Source organism: Giraffa tippelskirchi, chromosome 9 (genome assembly GCF_054371585.1).
Source record: "Giraffa tippelskirchi isolate mGirTip1 chromosome 9, T2T-mGirTip1v1.2.pri, whole genome shotgun sequence".
NCBI classification, from domain to species: domain Eukaryota; kingdom Metazoa; phylum Chordata; class Mammalia; order Artiodactyla; family Giraffidae; genus Giraffa; species Giraffa tippelskirchi.
In genome coordinates this window covers 150,598,621-150,619,651 of record NC_137283.1, presented here as the reverse complement: position 1 = coordinate 150,619,651, position 21,031 = coordinate 150,598,621, and the positions used below count along the sequence as shown (strand labels likewise).

At 43.7% G+C, this 21,031-nt stretch overlaps 1 protein-coding gene across 2 annotated transcripts in view; it reads right to left on the bottom strand.

Moving 5' to 3' along the window:
* PPP1R14C (protein phosphatase 1 regulatory inhibitor subunit 14C) overlaps positions 1-21,031 on the bottom strand; it is a 122,462-nt gene that overhangs the window by 14,933 nt on the left and 86,498 nt on the right. For both annotated transcript variants that reach the window (XM_081530547.1, XM_081530546.1), the window contains 2 exons: positions 6,108-6,191; positions 4,720-4,752 (listed from right to left, as the gene is read on the bottom strand). In XM_081530547.1, the coding sequence (XP_081386673.1) occupies positions 4,720-4,752; positions 6,108-6,191 (117 nt within the window). The remainder of the gene's footprint in view (positions 1-4,719; positions 4,753-6,107; positions 6,192-21,031) is intronic.

Below are 21,031 nucleotides of genomic sequence, written 5' to 3'. Positions count from 1 at the left end.
GGAAATGGAGGCTTAGAGAGGTTGAGAAAATTGCTATAAGTCACACAAGTTTGGTGCTGGTTTAAGACTCTAGATTCAAAATCCAGTCTTCTTTCCACTCCCCACCCCACCCCTCCACCGCCAACTCATCCTCTGCAATGAGACCATAAATAGATGTGTCTGATTCAGCAAAGACGGCTTCCTTACATTTCTAACTTCAAAGTGGCATAATAATTGTACGTAAAATTCTTTTGATCAAAAAATAGTACCTCCAGAGAAGGCAACTTGAAAAGGAACATCATTAATTGTCAGGCATTTAGCTGAGATAAGTCAAAGTCCTTTAATGTCCTATATGTCTTGCTGTGTCAAGCAGCTTAGGCAGACTGGCAGGGTGGAAAGAAAGAGCACAAGATCAGGTGTCAGAAACTCAAGGATAAGTCGTGGTCTCTCTGCTCACTGCTGTGAGATCTTAGACAAGTCACCCCAATTCTCTGCTTCAAGTGATGGTTGTGAGGATTAAATAAGATAATACTTGTTCCCACAGTGTGAACTCTAGAGCTCAGGGGAAACACAAGCTATTATTTTTATCATCACAATCCAGGTGCCAGTAAAATCTGCTTCTTGTGCACATAAGCTTTAAGACAAAACTATCCAAACATTTCTGAAATGATCCTTTAATACATCAATGACCTTGACTGATATTCCCCAGCATTTTACACCATTCCCATTCCTAGGAACCATGAGCTAAAAAAGGGGGGCAAGATAGGCTGCCTCATAAATCCAGCACCTTTTTCTTCCTTCTTCCTTTGGGACTCCAAGAAATGTTCAAATACCACATCCTCTCATCTCATAAGCCTCCTCAGAGAGACCAGCTCAGTTCACCTTCTTAGTGTGTCCGACTCTTTGCGACCCCATGGACTACAGCATGCCAGGCTTCCCTGTCCATCACCAACTCCCAGAGCTTGCTCAAACTCATGTCCATCTCAAGTTGGTGATGCCATCCAACCGTCTCATCCTCTGTCGTCCCCTTTTCCTCCTGCCTACAATCTTTCCCAGCATCAGGGTCTTTTCCAATGAGTCAGTTCTTCGCATCAGGTGGCCAAAGTATTGGAGTTTCAGCATCAGTCCTTCCAATGAATATTCAGGACTGATTTCCTCTAGGATTGACTGGTTGAATCTCCTTGCAGTCCAAGGGACTCTCAAGTCTTCTCCAACAACACAGTTCAAAAGCATCAATTCGTCAGCGCTCAGCTTTCTTTACGGTCCAACTCTCACATCCATACTGGAAAACCCATAGCTTTGGCTACATGGACCTTTGTCAGTAAAGTAATGTTTCTGCTTCAAGGAATACTATTATTGCAGGAGGAAAAGACCCTCCATCTCATTTAATTATAAGGAGTGTAAACACTTTTCTTCCTGAACATTACAAAACCTGGGGGAAAGAGGAGGAGGGCTCTCATGCATATCCAACCTTTCTCACCTAAACACCAAAAGATGCACTTCCCCACCCAGAAGAACTGAAGAAAAAAGGGAATGATAAGTAAGTAAGGGGCATGTCTACACCCACCAGTCTGCATCTACTCTCAGCAGCCATCCCCCACCCCCAAATCACATGTTAATTCATCAGCATAATTCATCACTTTTCCTGACCAAAATCCAACTAAGCTTGTCCAATCCTTCGCAACAATTTGATACTGCTCTCCAAATATCTAATTGTTTTAACTCTTAATTTCCCAACTATGTATAAATAAAGGAGTTCTAGTTCCCAAAGAGCTAAAGGGTGAGGTCTCCTGCTGCCTTTCTGTCCTTACTTTGACAAAGCCTAAAGTCAGATTATCAACCCTCAGAGAGGAGTTTACCAGGTCAAATCTTTAAAAAATAAACAAAACAGACAAACAGAAAAACAGAAAACCCTCTCCAGAAAAGAGATCCAAACACCAATAGTTTGAGAAGTCCCTGTTTCATATGTGTGTGTGTGTGTATCTGCGCTCAGTCATGTCTGACTCTCTGCAACCCTATAGTCTACCAGGCTCCTCTGTCCATGGGATTCTCCAGACAAGAATACTGGATTGGGTTGCCATTTCCTCCTCCAGGGGATCTTCCTGAGCCATGGATAGAACCTGTGTCTTCTGCATCTTCTGCATTGGCAGGCATATTCTTTACCACTGAACCACCTGAAATGCACCCCCTTCTCCATACCCACATACAATGAAAAAAAAAAAGATCTGATTTGCAACCTGGTCGCTCTATGGTGAGACCCACCAATGAACAAGTTGTGCTCATACACACAAATTCCAATCAACTTACTGAGCCCTAACATTCAAACATGAATACACTGCCCAGAATTAGCAAAGATGGACAAAAACAGACAGAAAGAAAGGTGATTCAGAGAAAAAAGAGAAAATGCAGAGAGCAGAATAATCTTCAAAAGGAAACAAAACATTGACTGATATCCTCAAAGAGAAAAAAGAAATAAATGCATCCATAATATGAGAAGAAATACTCAAACAAAATAGTGAACAGTGATCAAGAAAGAGTTCTTGGATATTAAAAATAAGATAGCTGAAATTTTAAAATATCAATAAAAAGTGTAGAAGATAAGTCAGGAAAATCTTTCAAAAAGTAGAACAAAAGATTAAAGAGATGAAAAACAAAAGAAAAAAAATAAGAAGTTAGAGGCTCCATCCAGAGCATGTAACATCGAAATAATAAGAGAACCAAAAATATAGAATATCGAGGGGAAAAATTTATAAAAATAATAAATAATAAAAAATAAATTTTGAAGAGCTGAAAGGCATAAATCTTCAGACTAAAAGAGTTTACAAAGTACCCAGCATAGGGTACTGAACAGAAAAGGACCCACACTAGAGCATATCATTGTAAAATTCCAAAATATGGAAATAATCCAAGTTAACTGAAGGGAACAGAATAGGACACCTACATTCTGAGAATGGAAAAGGCTTCAGAATTCTTAACAACCAAAGTAATACAACAGTAGAATAATGCCCTTAAAATTGAGTTTTAGAAATGAATTTTATCTAGAATTCTATACCATCCAAATTATCAATCAAGATACATTTTCATATATGCAAGGATTCAAAAAATTTACCTTTTATACATCCTTTCCCAAAAAGCTATTGTAGGATGATGTACTCCAACTTAAATGAGGAAGACTGAGATTTAAGAAACAAAGCATCTGACAGGGGCAACAGTGATCAGAAGTCTCAACACAATAGCTATGCAGCAGACCCAGAGAATAACTTCTCCATATTGTTGCACAGAGGCTCTAGGAGGAAAGCCTGGTGTGTAGTGATAGTAATGATGTGCTTGAGCATACAAAAAATATACTACATAGACAAAGATTCTGGAGAGTTCAACAGAAAGTACCAATAGGCACTAGACAAAAATAAATGACAAGGTACTTATCAACTTCAGGAAAAACAAATGGCTATGCAAGAAAGGAGCATTGGTAATATTTCACTGTTTGACTTATCAGTGAAAAACATTTGTTTAAATCATAATATTATTAATCTTGACTACTGAGTTAAAACAATACTGTTATATAATTTTATTGAGGGGATGGAAGGAAATGAATTGTGTGGAGAGTAAGAGATCTATCATATTCCTCTTAAGTCAAGGAGTGAAAAAAAGTAGTAAATGCATACTTAGCAACATAAGAGTAAACAGCAGGGAAACAGCCAAAATTGTTGTTATATAAAGATACATAGATACAAAATATATACCTCTAGGGAGGGGGACTAAGGAATGGGAAAGACATTGCTACTTTTTCATCGTAAGCCTGTTTTTGGTTTTCAAAATTATGAATCTATATATCACATTGATTAAAATATATATATATGTTTTGATAACTACATTTTAAAAATCTCTATGAATACAGTATGTAATCAATATAAAGGAAAACTGGAGATTGTAAGAATAAAGCTCAAATAAGTAACTGACCTCAAACCAAATGACCCTAAAACCTCCCATTCATTTAAATTTTACACACTCTTAAAAGCATGCTTTCCTCTCACTTTGTAGTTATACCACTGCAAAACCAGAAGTCCTCTCATTATTGCTTTTATATTGTGAATTAACTTGAAAACATCTGATAGGTCTTCTAATTTCTCTTATTTTTCATAGGAGCAAAGTGAAAATACCCCTTTTACAAATATTTTCATAAATGATCAAATCCTTAATTTGTACACCGGTCATTAGAGTATTCATTAAATGCTTTGGTCTAATCAAACTAATATCCATGTGTTTTACATTAATACTTATGCTCTTGACAAATATCCACACAAAGCATAAAGTTTATCCTTTCAATAAAGGTAACCATTCAATTATGAATGACAGAATCAGCTTTAAGCTTTTTAAGAATACATACCTCTACACTAATAGAATGTATTCTCCAGTTATAAATCTAAAATTTTTACTAAAATGACTCCAAACCTTCTTATAATTTCCTTTGAAGTTTGGCTTTTATATGATATAAAAGCATGCAACACACCCAATTCTATTAGTTTCAAGTCTTCCAGAACCAGACACGTTTAGGTTTACAAATAAGGAAGTCAGTGTTATTCAAACACATGCACTTCACTTATGGATATAATGGCTACTTAGTGTACACATAATCAAAACCACTTATTGTGGTTCTGCTTTAAAAGTAGAGAAATTGATTTAACAAAAAAAAGTAAAAAACCAGCTCAAACTTGACATTTAGGAGAGTGATTTGCTTACCTCTGTTGGTTTGTAGCAGTCTACAAGAGCTTCCTAGAAGAAAATACACAGAAGTTTTATTTTAAAATTCAACATCATTTAAGTGAAATCATTTCATTTTTATAACATTATTCTTAACAGAGTAAATCAATATTTCATACTGACTACCAAGAATCACACTGTATTTCAGTATCTGTTAGCCCTCTGAAGACACAAAGTTGTACCTTTCATTTGCACTCTTCAGAGTACACACATACACATCTGTCCTTTGGGCTACATACATGGTTCATAATAATCTGGATACACTTAAGTTGAAACAGCCTGTGAGAGATGGTGACAATCACACTGGACGTGGGGAATGAGAGCCTGGCTGTGACTCAACCACAAAGGAGCTTGTCTCACCTCTGCAGGCTTTGGTTGTCCTCCCCTGGGAACCAGACAGGGTGATCTGATAGTAGTTAAAGCCTCTTTCAAGTAATTACTTTTTAGAAAAAAAATTTTATGTCATTACATTTTCTATAGAACTGGTGCCTGGGGTTTTTTGTTTGTTTTTGTTTTGCTTTTTGTAACTTTCATAACCGGGATGCTATCATCTCCCAACTAAATTTACCAATAAGAAATAATCATTAAATTGAGACTGGTGTCAAGGGACACCAGTAATTATTAACACACTAAACACATTAACACATTCAAATGTGTCCTTTACTTGCCCCTAGTGATCATTTGCCATCAGTGATAACTAACAGCCATTAACAGTAATTATCAATGAACAGTGAGAACCGTGGCAGGTCAAAGGTTAATTGGTTTTAGAAACTCCCAAATGCAGATTTTAAAATGATAGATTTGACTTCCTATGGAAAGGGAAATAAGTATTTTTTTTTTTGCTCTGGACAAAGGAAATGGGGGAATCTCAAGATCCATTGTATTAGGTGAGCATGCACCAATAAAATATATTTTATTAGAATTATGTTGTAAACAATCTTATCTAGAAATGAATTTCATGAATGGTATAATCCACAACTGCAAGACCAGAATCCTGGGCTTAGGTATTCCAGTTCTAGCTCAGCCCCTCTCCTTCTCATACAACTGTGGGACATGACTTCCTTCTCTGGCAAATGGATCTCTGGAGGCAGAACCATCTTTCTCCCAAGAAGCTGAAGCTGGAGAAACTCATATCCATAAGGTGCTTTAAGATCTGACTATAGTCAGGTCCTTTGGGCTGTTTTATCTCCAGATATGCATTTTATGTGGGTGAATACTCAGCATCCTATTGATTCCCTCTGCAAACTGCAATTGCCCAAGTGCTGGTGCCAAAACCATCCCAGGGCAGGATCAATGAGAGCCATGCTCTGGAGATCCAAGTGGATTCAAGCATTCATCAAAGGTTCTAGATTTTGAATACTACTTACCTGTAATTTTAAAGCCCTCTCTTCTTCACTGTCTGCATCAAGAAGATCATCAATGTCAATTTCCACATCTGGCATTTCTTCTTCCTGGGGGATAAATGTGGAAACATTCTCTTTAGTGAGATACTGCATTGAATCAAACCAGTGTCGTCATTGAGTTATATAGGTGTGCTGGCAATTAGTGGGGGTGGGGGCACAAGGAAGAGACTAGGAGGAAGAGGAGGGAAAGAAGAAGGAAGGGGAAGTAGGAGACAGCAAGGAGGAAAGAGAAGAAAAAGGAAGAAGAGGTGGGAAGGGGAAGGAGGCAAAAGGAACAGAGGGAGGAGTGGGAGCAAAGGAGACATTAGAGTCGCAAAGCATAGACACGAATGCTATCTCAAAAAGGATGATTTTCTACTTTCTGGGAGGAAATTGCCTTTTTGAGTTTTTAACGGGGGGTTGATCAATTATAGGAAGAGTAGTGTGACTTGCAGTTTCCTACTCAACCTCTACACTTCCCTTGGTGACTACTTCGTCTATGTTTGGAGGGTGTGTGTGTGTTTTGGGGGTGGAGGGGAGACATGGATTTGCATCTCCCTTCCCAGCTCTGGGTCTGGAAAAACCTGAGTCCACCAGGGGTTTCTGAGCCAGGGCTCTTCGGTCAGTGTCACCCCAGCCCCAGTTACAGACTCAACTCAGACCAGTGGGGGCTCTGGGAAAAGATGCTCTTTCAACAGCAGCATCCTGGCTGGAGAGCAGGCTGAGGCAGCCTGTTACCTAGAAACTGTTGCAACCATTGTGCAACTGTGAAGGGAGAGTCTGACTCATGGTGGGCAGACTGGGGAGAAGTAAGAAAAGAGGGTTCTAGAAAATATCGCCTGTGAAGCCCACCGACATTCCAGTAGAGCCCTATTATTATGAGTCAAGTTTAATATTCCTGCAGCCAAAGACATCCCGTCCATAACAGAGGGAGAGGAAGTCCAGCGGCAATGCAGTGATAGACCTCCTGATCTGGAATCTGACCTCCAGCACCTGGTCGATCCCGGCTACCTCTCCTCTTGTCTGTTACCTGATATTCCCCCATGACTTGGTCTGAGAAAGCAGAGAGAAAGATCGCATTTAGAAGAGTGCTTTAATTTTGCACTTCCCCTTCCCATGAGGAGTCACCTGCCTGCCAACTCGTCCCAGCCTCAGGGATGGCAAGGAGTATTTACAGAAGTCAGAGAGAAACCTGTGTGGGGACATCTGTGCATCCACCTGGGCTTCGCTGCTCTGTGCCAGCTGCATTGTCTGGTCCTCAGAGACAAGGCTGACTTTCTGAGAATTTCCTTTCTAGCAAAGCGCATTTACTAGGTAATGGTGCTCAACCGTTCTTTTTCCTGCTCCTACACAAAAGTGAGGACCCAAGTGTTTTGAGGAAACTGAGGCAGGTGATATAGTACTGTGAAATAATAAGAAAATGTTTACTGCTGTCTGTATCCCAGTTCCTGACACAGAGCTCTTCAAACCCTTGTAAATAGTGAAAGTGAAGTTGCTTAGTCATGTCCGACTCTTTGTGACCCCATGGACTGTAGCCTACCAGGCTCCTCCATCCATGGGATTCTCCAGGCAAGAGTACTGGAGTGAGTTGCCATTTCCTTCTCCAGGGGATCTTCCCAACCCAGGGATCGAACCCAGGATTCCCACATTGTAGGCAGACGCTTTACTGTCTGAGCCACCAGGGAAATCCTTGTAAATCCTTGTAAATAGGAGTGCTGACTATTGTTGTTGTTGTTGTTTTTTTTTTTTTACTATTGTAAGATATGAAGTTGATATTGGAAAGTTCAGATAAAGCAGAAGGAAAACTGAACTCAAAGTAGAGGGGCAAGTCTAAGACTTTAGTCTTATTAAAGTTAAAATCTCTTTTAAATTTTTTAATAATACTAACAAAAAATGAGAAGGAAAAAGTAGTTTCCTTAGAGAAGTCAAATGACCTCAGAACTGGGGAAGAATGATTCTTACTGGAGAGTAGGGATAGGAATAAAATTAAAACATAATCACCTGGCCTCCCAGGACATCCAAAAAGCAGTACAGGGTTGGAGGTGTGTATCTGCTTATAGGAATACTTGACGGTACCTTTCAGGCCCTAAGACTCAGACTACATGAGGCAATGAACACAGCATCACTGTGCTCCACTTAGAGCTGGCTGGGCTGCTGCGCCTTTTCCCTCCTTCCCTGGAAACCATCCAGCCCACACTTTTATCCAGCCAATCTGTCTCTCAGACTGGTACAGAGCCACTGTTTCAAATGAGATGCCATTTTTAAGCCCTCCCCAGGGCTGTGGAACTGTGGCGCTAGAGAAGACTCTTGAGTCTCCCTTGGACTGCACAGAGATCAAACCAGTCCATCCTAAAGGAAATCAGTCCTGAATATTCATTGGACGGACTGATGCTGAAGCTGAAACTCCACTATTTTGGCCACCTGATGCGAAGAGAACGGACTCATTGGAAAAGACCCTGATGTTGGGAAAGATTGAAGGCAAGGGGAGAAAGGGGCAACAGAGGATGAGATGATTGGATGGCATCACCGACTCAATGGACATGAGTTTGAGCAAACTCCGGAAGATGGTGAAGGACAGGGAAGCCAGGTGTGCTGCAGTTCACGGGGTTGCAAAGATTCTGACATGACTGAGCAACTGAACAAAGGGCAGAGCAGAGAGATGGGTAGAGACATGGCCTCCACCACGGGGAGGATGCCAGAGGACCCCAAGGCTGCAGTCCACTCAGTCAGGATGCTGGGGAAGACCACACTGACGCTTCCCTGTGTGGGTGCCACTCTCCCTGTTCATCATCTACCTTTCACACTGGTATTTTCTTGCTCCAGTGCAGCCTGTGCTGACTTCTTACATTGTGTATATTTGAAATTGTGGCTGAAAGGAAGACTGTGAGTGGAGAGGGGGCTCACTCGGGAGCCACAGATAGGGGTGTGGCTCTCAAGGGGATGCCAGACTTTCCACAGTGAAAGGACTGGTGGGAACTGAAACACCAACAAAGAAACTCACTAGCTGACAGAACAACTGGCAGCCCATGAACACAGACTGCAGCTGGGAAGCCGCGGTGTGGAATAAATGACGCCTGAACACATGGACCCTCCCTGGGGCCAATGAATACTGGAGCCATGGCACACACGGTGCGGACATTCTAGCAAATATGGTGCAAGATTCATTCACCTATGCCCGCAGCTCAGCACGACTTTAATAACACCATGTAAGGGCAAAACATCCAGAGCCCGTTTCAGCTGACGCTATTCAAGAAAAACCAAGCAAAAGTGATAAACCCACAAGTTTCAATCTTCTAACAGTCTGTACAGCCTCGCCCTAAGTTCCCTGGCTCCTGTCTCAAAGCAGTCATTTGGGTTCAGTGATTAGACACGCTTTGGGTGCAAAGTATGCATTTATGTCACGGTTTAATGAAATCAAGTAGAAGAAACAGGATACAGAAACTTGTTCAAGAAATCACAGCTGAGGGGAGCTCTGCGCCCGCTCTTCTGAAAGGAAATAAAAGAATAAGTGAACAATGCCCTCATCAGCACAGCCCAGCACAGGTCTTCCCGCAAACATCGTTCAGCTTTGAGGCCAAATTTGGTCAAACAAGCTTTTACTTGCACAGCGGCAGAGTCTCGCGTACACGGCAGCGTCTGCAATTAGGTGTCCTCTCACCACGACTGCACTGGGTTCCCCAAAGGTTCTGCCCTCGTATGACCCATTTCCCCCACCCTTGAGGCCTGGGCCATCCAACGTGGCCACCACATGTGGTATTTATGTTTAAATTCACTAAGATGAAACAGAATTCAAAATATGGTTCCCCGGACATCTTAGCCACATTTCAGGGCTCAGCTGCCACACGTGGCAAGTGACATGGGGTCTTTCATTTCACTGGACACCACGGCCCTAGGGTCCACTCACCCTCTGGCCCAGACAAAGCAAAGCCCCTTCCCCTGTTTAAGGAGCTTGACAGGAATAAAGAAAACAGCCCGCATCCCAAGGTCACCGCCATGCCCCAAGGGCAGGTAGCTGGGAAATTCTGGGCTTGGCTTTCTAAGTGGGAAGGTTGATGCAAACTAAGTATTCACTCGCTGAGTCATTGTAACGAGTCACTGCTGCTGCTACTGCTAAGTCGCTTCAGTCGTGTCCGACTCTGTGCGACCCCATAGACGGCAGCTCACCAGGCTCCGCCGTCGATATCAGCATTTTCTACCAACCGATGAGCTTCTCAGGACCCCCACCCACTTCTCTCAGAAGCCAGGAGGAGGTCAGGCTGAGTGTGTGGACCAGAGCAGAGCGTGGAGCACAGAGCAGGGTGGATTCTGAAGGTTGGTGATACTGAAACCAAAGCCCCGGGGAGGGCAGAGAGATGGGGCCATGGAGGTACATGTGGGAAGAAAAAACAGATCTAGCATCAAGCATAGAATCCTGCGTATATTTGGTGTTTAATCATTTTAATGAGGATTGTGGACATAGTCCAAATTCAATTGATGTTCTCTTGAGCTCTATCTTCTGTATAAAGCAGTATCACTGAATAACCTTGGGGACAGATCAAGTCACTTACAAGGAAGAAACGCTACCCATGACCTACTCTGGTTTTGCCAGAATTTAGTTGTGTTCAAGCACTTCCCCACACTAAAAATAGATCTGCCAATAGGGGCTCAGGTGACAAGACATGAAACAACCTCTTCAGAGTGGCTGGGTAAGTCACCAGCTAATGTCATCCCACACTGAGTCAGAGATCTTCCCGTTGGTACCCACAGAACGAGGCCCTTGATCACGTGTGTGCATCCTTCTGGTTAAGAAAGTATCCAATGAGCATTCACGACGCGTGAGGCTCCGTGTGTCAACCCTGGAAGGCCCTGCTCTGGAGAGGCAGCCGACGCACAAAAACAAAATGATATCCAGAGGCACCGAAAGACAGACAAACCAAAGTGCTTTATGATGAAGGAAGGGGAACACGTCCCCCTGGGGAAGGCAGGGAGGTTTTCACCAAGGAGAAGCTGGCTTTGCGGAATGGCAGGATTTGGATAGGCGTAGAGGGGGACAGAGAGCACCCAAAAGACACAGGATGGTACACAGGAGGCAAAATACAAGAAGTGTTCTAAATACAAGATAAAGAAAGGTCTTGGCCTGGGAGTCAGACTGCTCTGGGCTGCAAATATTAATGCTAATGCCTATGAAAGCCAGAAATGAGAGCTGAGGCAGGTGGGAGTATGGAGTACGAGTGCAACTAACAAGAGAAAACATGCCCCACGGAAAAGCAGCAAAACAAAACAAAACAAAACCCTCCATTCCTGACTATTGCAACCTCTTAGGAAAAAATGCTCAGTGCTGCCAGATTTTCCAACCTTTCAGAAAAGTTGAAAAGACAGATTTTTTAATGCTTAAATATCCTGATTTTTTTTTTCCAATTGGTTCACAAGTCCTTCAAATATTGTGAAAGGCAAACAAAATCCATCCCTTTCATGCTGCCAGCCTCTCTCTGCAGAGAATGTAGCAGTGGAGGGCTCCAGAGCAAGGGTGGGGAGTAATGCTGGGAGAACTGGCCCAGCAGCACAGTCCAGAGCCTGGGGCCCGAGGTAGGGGGTGAGGGTGCTGCTGAGAGGCTGCTGCGCTCATCTGTGGGAGGTAACAGGGCCTGAATGCCAGTGGAGGCAAGAATGGAAAGATTTCAACAGTGATAAATAGGAAGGGAAAACAGATGGAATTTGGAGATGAACTGGAACTTGGAAGAAGGAAAGAGAAGATGCAAGTTTCCAGCCTGAGAGGTTTTTTTGTTTTGTTTTGCTTGAAATTTCTTTTTCTTTTTTTAAATTTATTTTATTATTTGATGTTGGGCCAGGTCTTTGTTGTGGCATGCAGGATCTGTAGTTGCAGCATGTGGGATCTAGTTCGCTAGTCAGAGATCAAACCCGAGTTCCCAGCATTGGTAGCTCAGGATCTCAGCCACTGGACCACCAGGGAAGTCCCAAGCCTGTGCAGTTTTGCAGAAACACTCAATTGCAGAGCACGCCCCAGACCCTGAAGACATCTCACAAACCAAAAGGCAGTTCAAAGGGCAGCCATCGCCAGCAGCCCCAGTTCAGTTCAGTTCAGTCGCTCAGTCGTGTCCGACTCTTTGCGACCCCATGAATCACAGCACGCCAGGCCTCCCTGTCCATCACCAACTCCCGGAGTTTGCCCAAACCCATGTCTATCGAGTCGGTTATGCCATCCAGCCATCTCATTCTCTGTCGTCCCCTTCTCCTCCTGCCCCCAATCCTACCCAGCATCAGGGTCTTTTCCAATGAGTCAGCTCTTCGCACGAGGTGGCCAAAGTATTGGAGTTTCAGCTTCAACATCAGTCCTTCCAATGAACACCCAGGACTGATCTCCTTTAGAATGGACTGGTTGGATCTTCTTGCAGTCCAAGGGACTCTCAAGAGTCTTCTCCAACACCACAGTTCAAAAGCATCAATTCTTTGGCCCTCAGCTTTCTTCACTGTCCAACTCTCATATCCACACATGACCACTGGAAAAACCATAGCCTTGACTAGACAGACTTTTGTTGGCAGAGTAATGTCTCTGCTTTTCAATATGCTATCTAGGTTGGTCATAACCTTCCTTCCAAGGAGTAAGCATCTTTTAATTTCATGGCTGCAATCACCATCAGCAGTGATTTTGGAGCCCAAAAAAATAAAGTCTGACACTGTTTCCACTGTTTCCCCATCTATTTCCCATGAAGTGATGGGACCAGATGCCATGATCTTAGTTTTCTGAGCGTTGAGCTTTAAGCCAACTTTTTAACTCTCCTCTTTCACTTTTATCAACAGGCTCTTTAGTTCTTCTTCACTTTCTGCCATAAGGGTGGTGTCATCTGCATATCTGAGGTTATTGATATTTCTCCCGGCAATCTTGATTCCAGCTTGTTTTTCTTCCAGCCCAGCGTTTCTCATGATGTACTCTGCATATAAGTTAAATAAGCAGGGTGACAATATACAGCCTTGACGGACTCCTTTTCCTATTTGGAACCAGTCTGTTGTTCCATGTCCAGTTCTAACTGTTGCTTCCTGACCTGCATACAGGTTTCTCAAGAGACAGGTCAGATGGTCTGGTATTCCCATCTCTTTCAGAATTTTCCACAGTTTATTGTGATCCACACAGTCAAGGCTTTGGCATAGTCAATAAAGCAGAAATAGATGTTCTTCTGGAACTCTCTTGCGTTTTCAATGATCCACCCCTAAGCAAAAGGGGGACCCCCACACTGCCACTTCTCCACGCAGGCAGGACTCTGTGGGGCTTGTGACCACCCCTGGCTCATGCACCAGGACACAGTGATGCAACCTCGTATTGTGTTCCTGAAACGCAGAGGGCCTGTGGGGAACACACACACACACACTCATACACCACTAACCAGAAATTTTACACCATGAACCCCGACAAGTGTGGTGTCAGCCGTTAAAAAGTACAAATACTCACGTCCCTCCACAACAGGGAAGGCGGCAGAAATGAAGATGCTAAAGCAGCTTGAAAACCCTCAAGCAGTTTGAAAATGGAGGATGGATTTGAAGATCCACCACACAGCTGAAGGGCTTCCCAAAAGTGACAGTGCCTCATTATTCTCCGCATTCTCCATCCCAAAATAAGGATGTGAAGGACCGTGAGATTAGAGTGTTGTGAGCATGGTGGCAGCGAAGGAGAAACATGGGCACCGGGCCCGGGTGGGCACTGCCCAGAGCTCCCCTCCACAGGCCTACAGGGATACAGGAGGAGGAAAACCTGAAGAAGGTCTCCACTCCCAGGGTCTATGTGAGTGTTATTATTTTCTCTGAAAATATTTACATTTCATGTTTTCATTAATGACAACCCAAAACCATTTCTGTAAGCACGTTCGCATTTATTCTAAGATTTGTCTGGATGACCATCCCATAACCAGATCCAGCTCTGCGTTTATCATCAAGCAGAATTATGTTAATGGCCTAATGAGAAAAAAAGCCAACAGGTAGATTTCATACTGACTCATTCACACCAAGTGAAGCCCCGAGCCACTGCTCAAAAGACTGTGCTGCCCACAACTGTGCCCTGCTGTCGTGTTAGTGGCTCAGTCGTGTCTGACTCTTTTCGACCCCATGGAGTATAGCCCACCGGGCTCCTCTGTCCATGGAATTCTCCAGGCAAGAATGCTAGAGTGGGTAGCCATTGCCTTCTCCAGGGAATCTTCCTGACCCAGGTATCAAACCCATGTCTCCTGCATTGCAGGCAGATTCTTTACCATTTGAGTCACCAGGGAAGCCAACTGTGCCTAATTCCTCTTATGGAAAGAATGACATCAGCCATCCCAGTCAATTCACCTTGTACATTTGAGCTGGTTGGGTACTTCATGTTTAATTTGCAATTTTGATTTTGTAATCAGAAGAACCATAAGCATAAAACGTTTATACTTGGTTTTAAGTGGCATACATCTAAATATTATCATATTAAACCTTTAAATCACATCATAGTAAACCTTGAAAGCCCTGGAATTTGTAAGAAATTTTTCTACTTAAAAAGGAGCCCAGGCTACCCTAAGGCACATCACTGTGAAATATCAGACCACTGGAGATGAAGCGGAGATCTGGGAAGCTTTCAGAAGGAAAACAGGTCAGACACACACGGACAGAAAATCAATGTCATCAGGCTTCCCAACAACAGTGCTGTGAGCGGGAAGCCAAGAGAACAAACATGCCAAGATCCTAAGGGGAAGTGACTTCTTACCGGACGCCTACATCCCCCCGGACTGTCAACTAAGAGATAGGGAAAAATCACAGACATTTTATGACACATCAGGTTTTATATCTTAATATGTTTACCTGCCATTTCAGGAAGAAGTGCTCCAGTGAAACAAATAAACTAGGAGAGTCATCTGTCACTGTGGACCATAGAGGCCAGAGGGCATAGAAGGATCAAGACTGAAGAGGGGGACATGAAGAATAGGGAAGGAATCAAGACTGAGTGGGGAGCCATAAAGAGCTAGAAAGCTGAGTGAAAGGAGAGGAGATGAGCCTCTTTTCAATACGGGCACCAGGTCTGGTGTCTGATGGGCCCACGTCCGCCAGGCGCTTTACAGGAGCTGGGGTAGGAGAGTCCTGTAATAGAACTCAAAGGGTTAAACGAGCATACTCCATTCCAAATTAAACAGTGACAAACGCTACAATCCCGTGTCACTAGGACATATCTAATACACACTTGTTTTATTTTTATTTTTTTGAGTTTGTTTGTTTATACCCCCCTCTTTTTCTTGGATTGCCTTCCCATTTAGGTCACCACTGAGCACTGAATCGAGTTCCCTGTTCTATATAATAGGTTCTCATTAGTTATCTATTTTATACATAATATCGATAGTGTATATATGTCAGTCCCAATCTCCCAGTTCTTGTTTTAAAAGTTAAATAACCTTCAAAGGCTGAAGCTTGCTCCAAGCCAAACAGCAAAATCCATCAAACTCCTCCTTTAAAAAGATTAGAACAGCCTGACCGAACTTCACCCTGTGATACAGTGAAGGGATGTTTTAAATAATAAGCAGAGAGGCTGCCCTCCTTGCCTCCCAGGTTGGACAGCCCTCTATCCTGCACAGCGAGCAAGACTGACATTATCTCACAAACACCTAAAATATATTTTAACTTTTTGATAGTTCATTAGCTTTATTTGGTACTTTCACTATCATCATTGAATAAATTATTTGAGATACACCCTTGTGTCACAGCAATCCAGTTGAACACTGTCACCCTGTTCTGTTCTTAGTCACTCAGTCGTGTCCAACTTTTTGTGACCCCATGGACTGTAGCCCATCAAGTTCCTCTGTCCATGGTGATTCTCCAGGCAAGAATACTGGAATGGATTGCCGTGCCCTCCTCCAAGGGATCTTCCCAATCTAGGGATCGAACCTAGGTCTCCTGAATTGCAGACGGATTCTTTACCATCTGAGCCACCAGGGAAGCCCAATCAACAATACAAAACAGGGGTTTCCCTGGTGATTCAGTGGTTAAGACTCTGTACTTCTGGTCTGTATATTCAAGGCTGTGGTCTTTCTCGTAGTCATGTACGAATGTGAGAGTTGGACCATAAAGAAGGCCGAGCACCGAAGAATTGATACTTTCAAATTGTGGTGTTGGAGAAGACTTTTGAGAGTCCCCTGGAAAGCAAGGAGATAAAACCAGTCAATTCTAAAGGAAATCAACCCTGAATACTCCTTGGAAGGACTGATGCTAATGCTGAAGCTCCAATATTTTGGCCACCTGACAGCTGACTCAATGGAAAAGACCCTGATGCTGGGAAAGATTGAAGGCAGAAGGAGAAGAGGGCAGAAGAGATGGTTGGATGGCATCTCCAATTCAATGGACATGAACTAGGGCAAACTCCGGGAGATGGTGAGGGATAGGAAAGCCTGGTGTGCTGCAGTCCATAGGATCGGGAAGAGTCGGACACGACTGAGAGACTGAACAACGACAACAAGTTCCACTGAGCGGGGCACAGGTTCCATTCTTGATCAGGGAACTAAGATCCCACATGTAGCACAAGGTGGCCAAAAAGTAATAATAGTAATTAAAAAATAAAACAATACAAAACAAATGCCAGCTCAGAGATATAAAGATTCACACTACTGGTCACATGAGGATACTCTAGATCTAGGCACATCTACACTGGGATCTAAACACCCCAGGCAAATCCATGTGACAACCATTAATATTTGCTGAGGATCTGCTATTTTCTAAAACTTTCTAGATGCCAGGGTTAAAGAATGAATTATGGACAAAAATACTTGCTCTCAAGGAGATTAAACCCTGATGGGGAAGACAGACAATTAACACCTAAGTACAGTATACACAAATGGTGATAGAGAGGCTTCCCTGGCTGCTCAGACTATAAAGAATCTGCCTGCAATGCAGGAGACCTGGGTTCGTTCCCTGGGTAGGGAAGATCCCCTGGAGAAGAAAATGGCAACCCAGTCCAGTATTCTTGCCTGGAGAATCCCATGGACAGAGGAGCCTGGCAGGCTACATACAGTCCATGGGGTCGCAAAGAGTCAGATATGACTGAGCGACTAACACCTTCACTTTTAATCCAAACCTCAAGGGGCGAATTCTTATACAAGCAGCTGCATGGGTTAACAAGGCAGGCTGAGCCCTAGCGCTTTTCTAGGTGCATGCGTAAAGGGGACCCTACTGAGCTTGGGTGGGTGTGATGGTGGGGGTGACAACTGGCAACACAGACATGGCGGGAAGGGAGGACACCTGGTGTAGGAGCCCAGGCCAGAGGCGACCTGGATGCCAGGAGCTGCCAGGGAAGCAGCAAGTCAGTGTGGAGTCAGCTGAGGGGTTGCAACCCAGCTCCCTTCCCTCCCCTCTTAGCACACTGCTCCCCCCACACAGGGCTCTGAGAAGCTGGTCTTCCCCACCCCCAAATCTCTGCCCTCCCTAAAACATTTAACAATTCGTTTTAACAAATGATAGTCCTTGGAGAGATAATGTAGCTCTCCAAACACGGTTTTAAAAAAGGGCTCAAAGTCAGGGCAGAAATGATGTTATGTGTCCCATCCTTGGTCTCAGTGGTGATGAAAGGACACCAGGGGATCTGGGTGACCAGGACTCAAAAGCTGCATCTTTCCACACAGGCCCAGGTAGCTCTGCTTCTTAGCACAAATGAGACTCCTCCAGCAGGGGGGAGGAAGTGGCACAGGGCACCGAGTTTGGAGACAGACAGGCCTAGGTTTAAATTCTGTCCTTGTCCCTTACAACCTGCAAATCAGGCAAGATAATTCATCTCCCGACCCGGGTCCCCCACACCCATAATCCTCAGGGTTGAATAAGACATTGGCCTGAAGGTGCCCGGCTGGGTAGTACAAACTAGCAGATGATAACATGACCTCAGAAAGTGCTCAGCTAACTGGGCGCTTCTGATGGCTGGATTTCTCTTTAAAAAATAAAGTTCAATGTGAAAGTCTCTTCCAAGGAATCCTTCATTCCTGATGCCTGAAAAGGGCAAGTGAAGACCTAACACATTACCAACTTGTTTAAAAGCACAAGGAGTCAAAGGAGGAAAAAAGAAAGGAAATATAAGCAACAATCTCCAGATGCAGAGCTTTCTCGAAACAATAACACTTGGTTCCGCATTTCTGCATGTGAACATTAAAGATGCATGGCTGACTGCTAACAGTACCAAAGTGACAAGAAGAGGGGGCGATGGCTCCTAATAAGGGATTTGAAACCAGCAATGGCTGAGGCAGATGGCAGAGATGGCAGGGACAACCTTCTCAGCTGTGGCACACCTGAGGATGGTGAGGACAAGATGTCCTCACCTCCAGATACAGCAGGTGGATGGCCACCATCCTCATGCCCCCGTGCTGACCGACAGCAATGCCTCACCTCTGACCCTCACTCTCCATGGCAGCACCTACATCACGAGGAACACCACACATAAGTGGATCCTGAGGGAGGTGGAAGACCCAGACATGAGGACACCACAGAAAGACACGAGGGACTGGGCAGCTGCAAACTACGAGCAAGGCAACTCAGCAATGACCTCAAATCGGTCCTGGACGGCAGGCAATGACTGAGGACACTTGGGAAGAACAAAGGAGTGTTCTAGAACCGGGCTGGTGGTGTCCAAAGAGAGCAAGAGGCCACAGCCCTGCAGCCTGTCTCTAGGAAGTCATACTTGTCCATGTCCCATTTCACATTTTCAGTGACCTGGCCAGAGCTGTCTTCTGATGAAAGATGGTATACACTCACCCTTGCAATAAAACTACTTAGGCGCCAAGCTGAACTTTTTTGGCTAGAAACCCTCAATTTACCCCCAGGGTGTCACAAAGGCATTAATAACTCTAAGTCTGGTACAGCTCCATTCTTAGAGAAAAGGCAGTTCTCCCATGCTACCAAAACTTTCACTGAATTGTTCAGTGGGAATATGGAGTCACTGTGGTGTCTTATTTCCTGAACACGAACACTGAATCCAATCATTTTCCAGTTCCTATCTCGGGAAGGTTCCTAAATCAGCTATGGCCAAATGTCTCTAGGACTGAAGCTGCACAGAAGAGCAAGATGGAAGAGAAGATGATGTGGAAATGCCACTTGGAAGATAGGCCAGGCATGGAAAAGAAACTGTGATTCCCATATGGAGACCTCCAGGTGCAGACTGGTAGGCATGGTGCAGATGGAATTTGAAAGACTTGGTGAAATGAGCTATCAAGTCATGAGAAGACATGGAGGAGCCTTCATGCTAAGTGAAAGAAGCCCATCTGAAAAGACTACATACTGTACAAGTCCAACTATAGGACATGCTGGAAAAGCCAAAACTATGGAGACGGTAAAAAGATCAGTGGGTATTAAAGGCTCACAGGAAAGGAGGGATGAGTGGTGGACCATGGGCATTTTTGAAGCAGAGAAATCATTCTGAAACTGTCATGGTGGATCCATGCCATTACTGTCAAATCCCACAGAATGTACACATATTGAACCCAAATGGAAAATGGACTTCAGTTGTTAATGTATCAATAGTAACTCATCAACTGCAATAAGCACAACTGTGTTAATAACAGGGAAAACAGGATGAGGTGGGGGTTGGTGAGGGGTATAGGGGAGCACTGTAATTTCCGGTCAGTTTTTCAATTAATACAAAGCTGTTTTAAAAGTAAAGCCTATTGATTTTTTAAAAAATGACTATAGGTACAGAGAATGGACTGGTGATTGGCTGGGGTGGGGTGAAGGGGGAAAGTGGGAGGAAGGAGTCAAAACTTGGAAACCTCCAATTATAGAATAAATAAGTCATGGGGATGTAATGTCACAGCATAGCAGCTACAGTTAGCAAACTGTATTGCATATTTGAAAGTTGCTAAGTTTAGAAATTCTCATTACAAGAAAAAAATTCTGTAACTATGTATGGTGATGAATGTTAGGCTTATTGTGGTGATCATTTTTCAGTATATATATCAAATCATTATGTTGTACACCTGAAACATAAGGGATGTCAACTAAACTTCAATTCAAAAAATGTGCTTATAATTTTAAAAAATGACTACGATTGTTGCGGTGACAACACATAGCAATGTGACAGGTTGACCCTCTCACTAATAGCCTTGAGAATCCTTATTATAACATACCGAAGTGTAAACATCCTGAAGCAGGGAAAGATTGAAGACAGGAGGAAAAGGAGGCGACAGAAGATGAGATGGTTGGATGGCATCACCAACTCAATGGACTTGAGTTTGAACAATGTCCAGGAGACAGTGAAGGACAGGGAAGCCTGGCATGCTGCAGTCCATGGGGTCGCAAAGAGTCGGACATGACTGAGCAACTGAACACCAAAAGGTCCCGACTGCCATGGGTCAACTGCCAGGCTGAGGGAACAGGCCAGCCTCCTCTTCACCCCTCAAAAGTCATTTAACCAGAGCTTCTGTGAGAACTGAGCAGACCAAAGGGAGAGACAGCTGCTTTGTAAACAATTACCATAATAGTTTGCATTTAATGAGGGCTTGCTCTGTGCAGCCAGTGTGACTATTCAGAGAGGCCTTGCCCCTGAAGCCTCCTCCCCCTTTGTCCCCACCATCAAATCATCACCAAGTCTATCAATTCTATGGCTTAAGTGTCTCCTGAACCTGCATTTTAACCACTTTTCAAGTCTAAGCTAATCCTCTCCCCCAGGCTGGAAGCTGGTACTGGATGGATTTCCTGGGTAGAGAAGGGTTCAAGGTTACAGAGGGAAAAAAAGCAACTGTTCCATAAAACAAGTAATTATAACCTTGATGCCATAAGGGGTGGCTGTGAGGTATTGCCAAGTCTCTCAGGGCTAAAATCGAATTCCTTTAAGATCTGATATTTGGACACTTAACTGTTTTTTTTTTTAAATGTATGTCCAGTAATTTTTTACTATTGTTCTCCTATAAAAGCACTCAATTTTTAAAATGTCAACT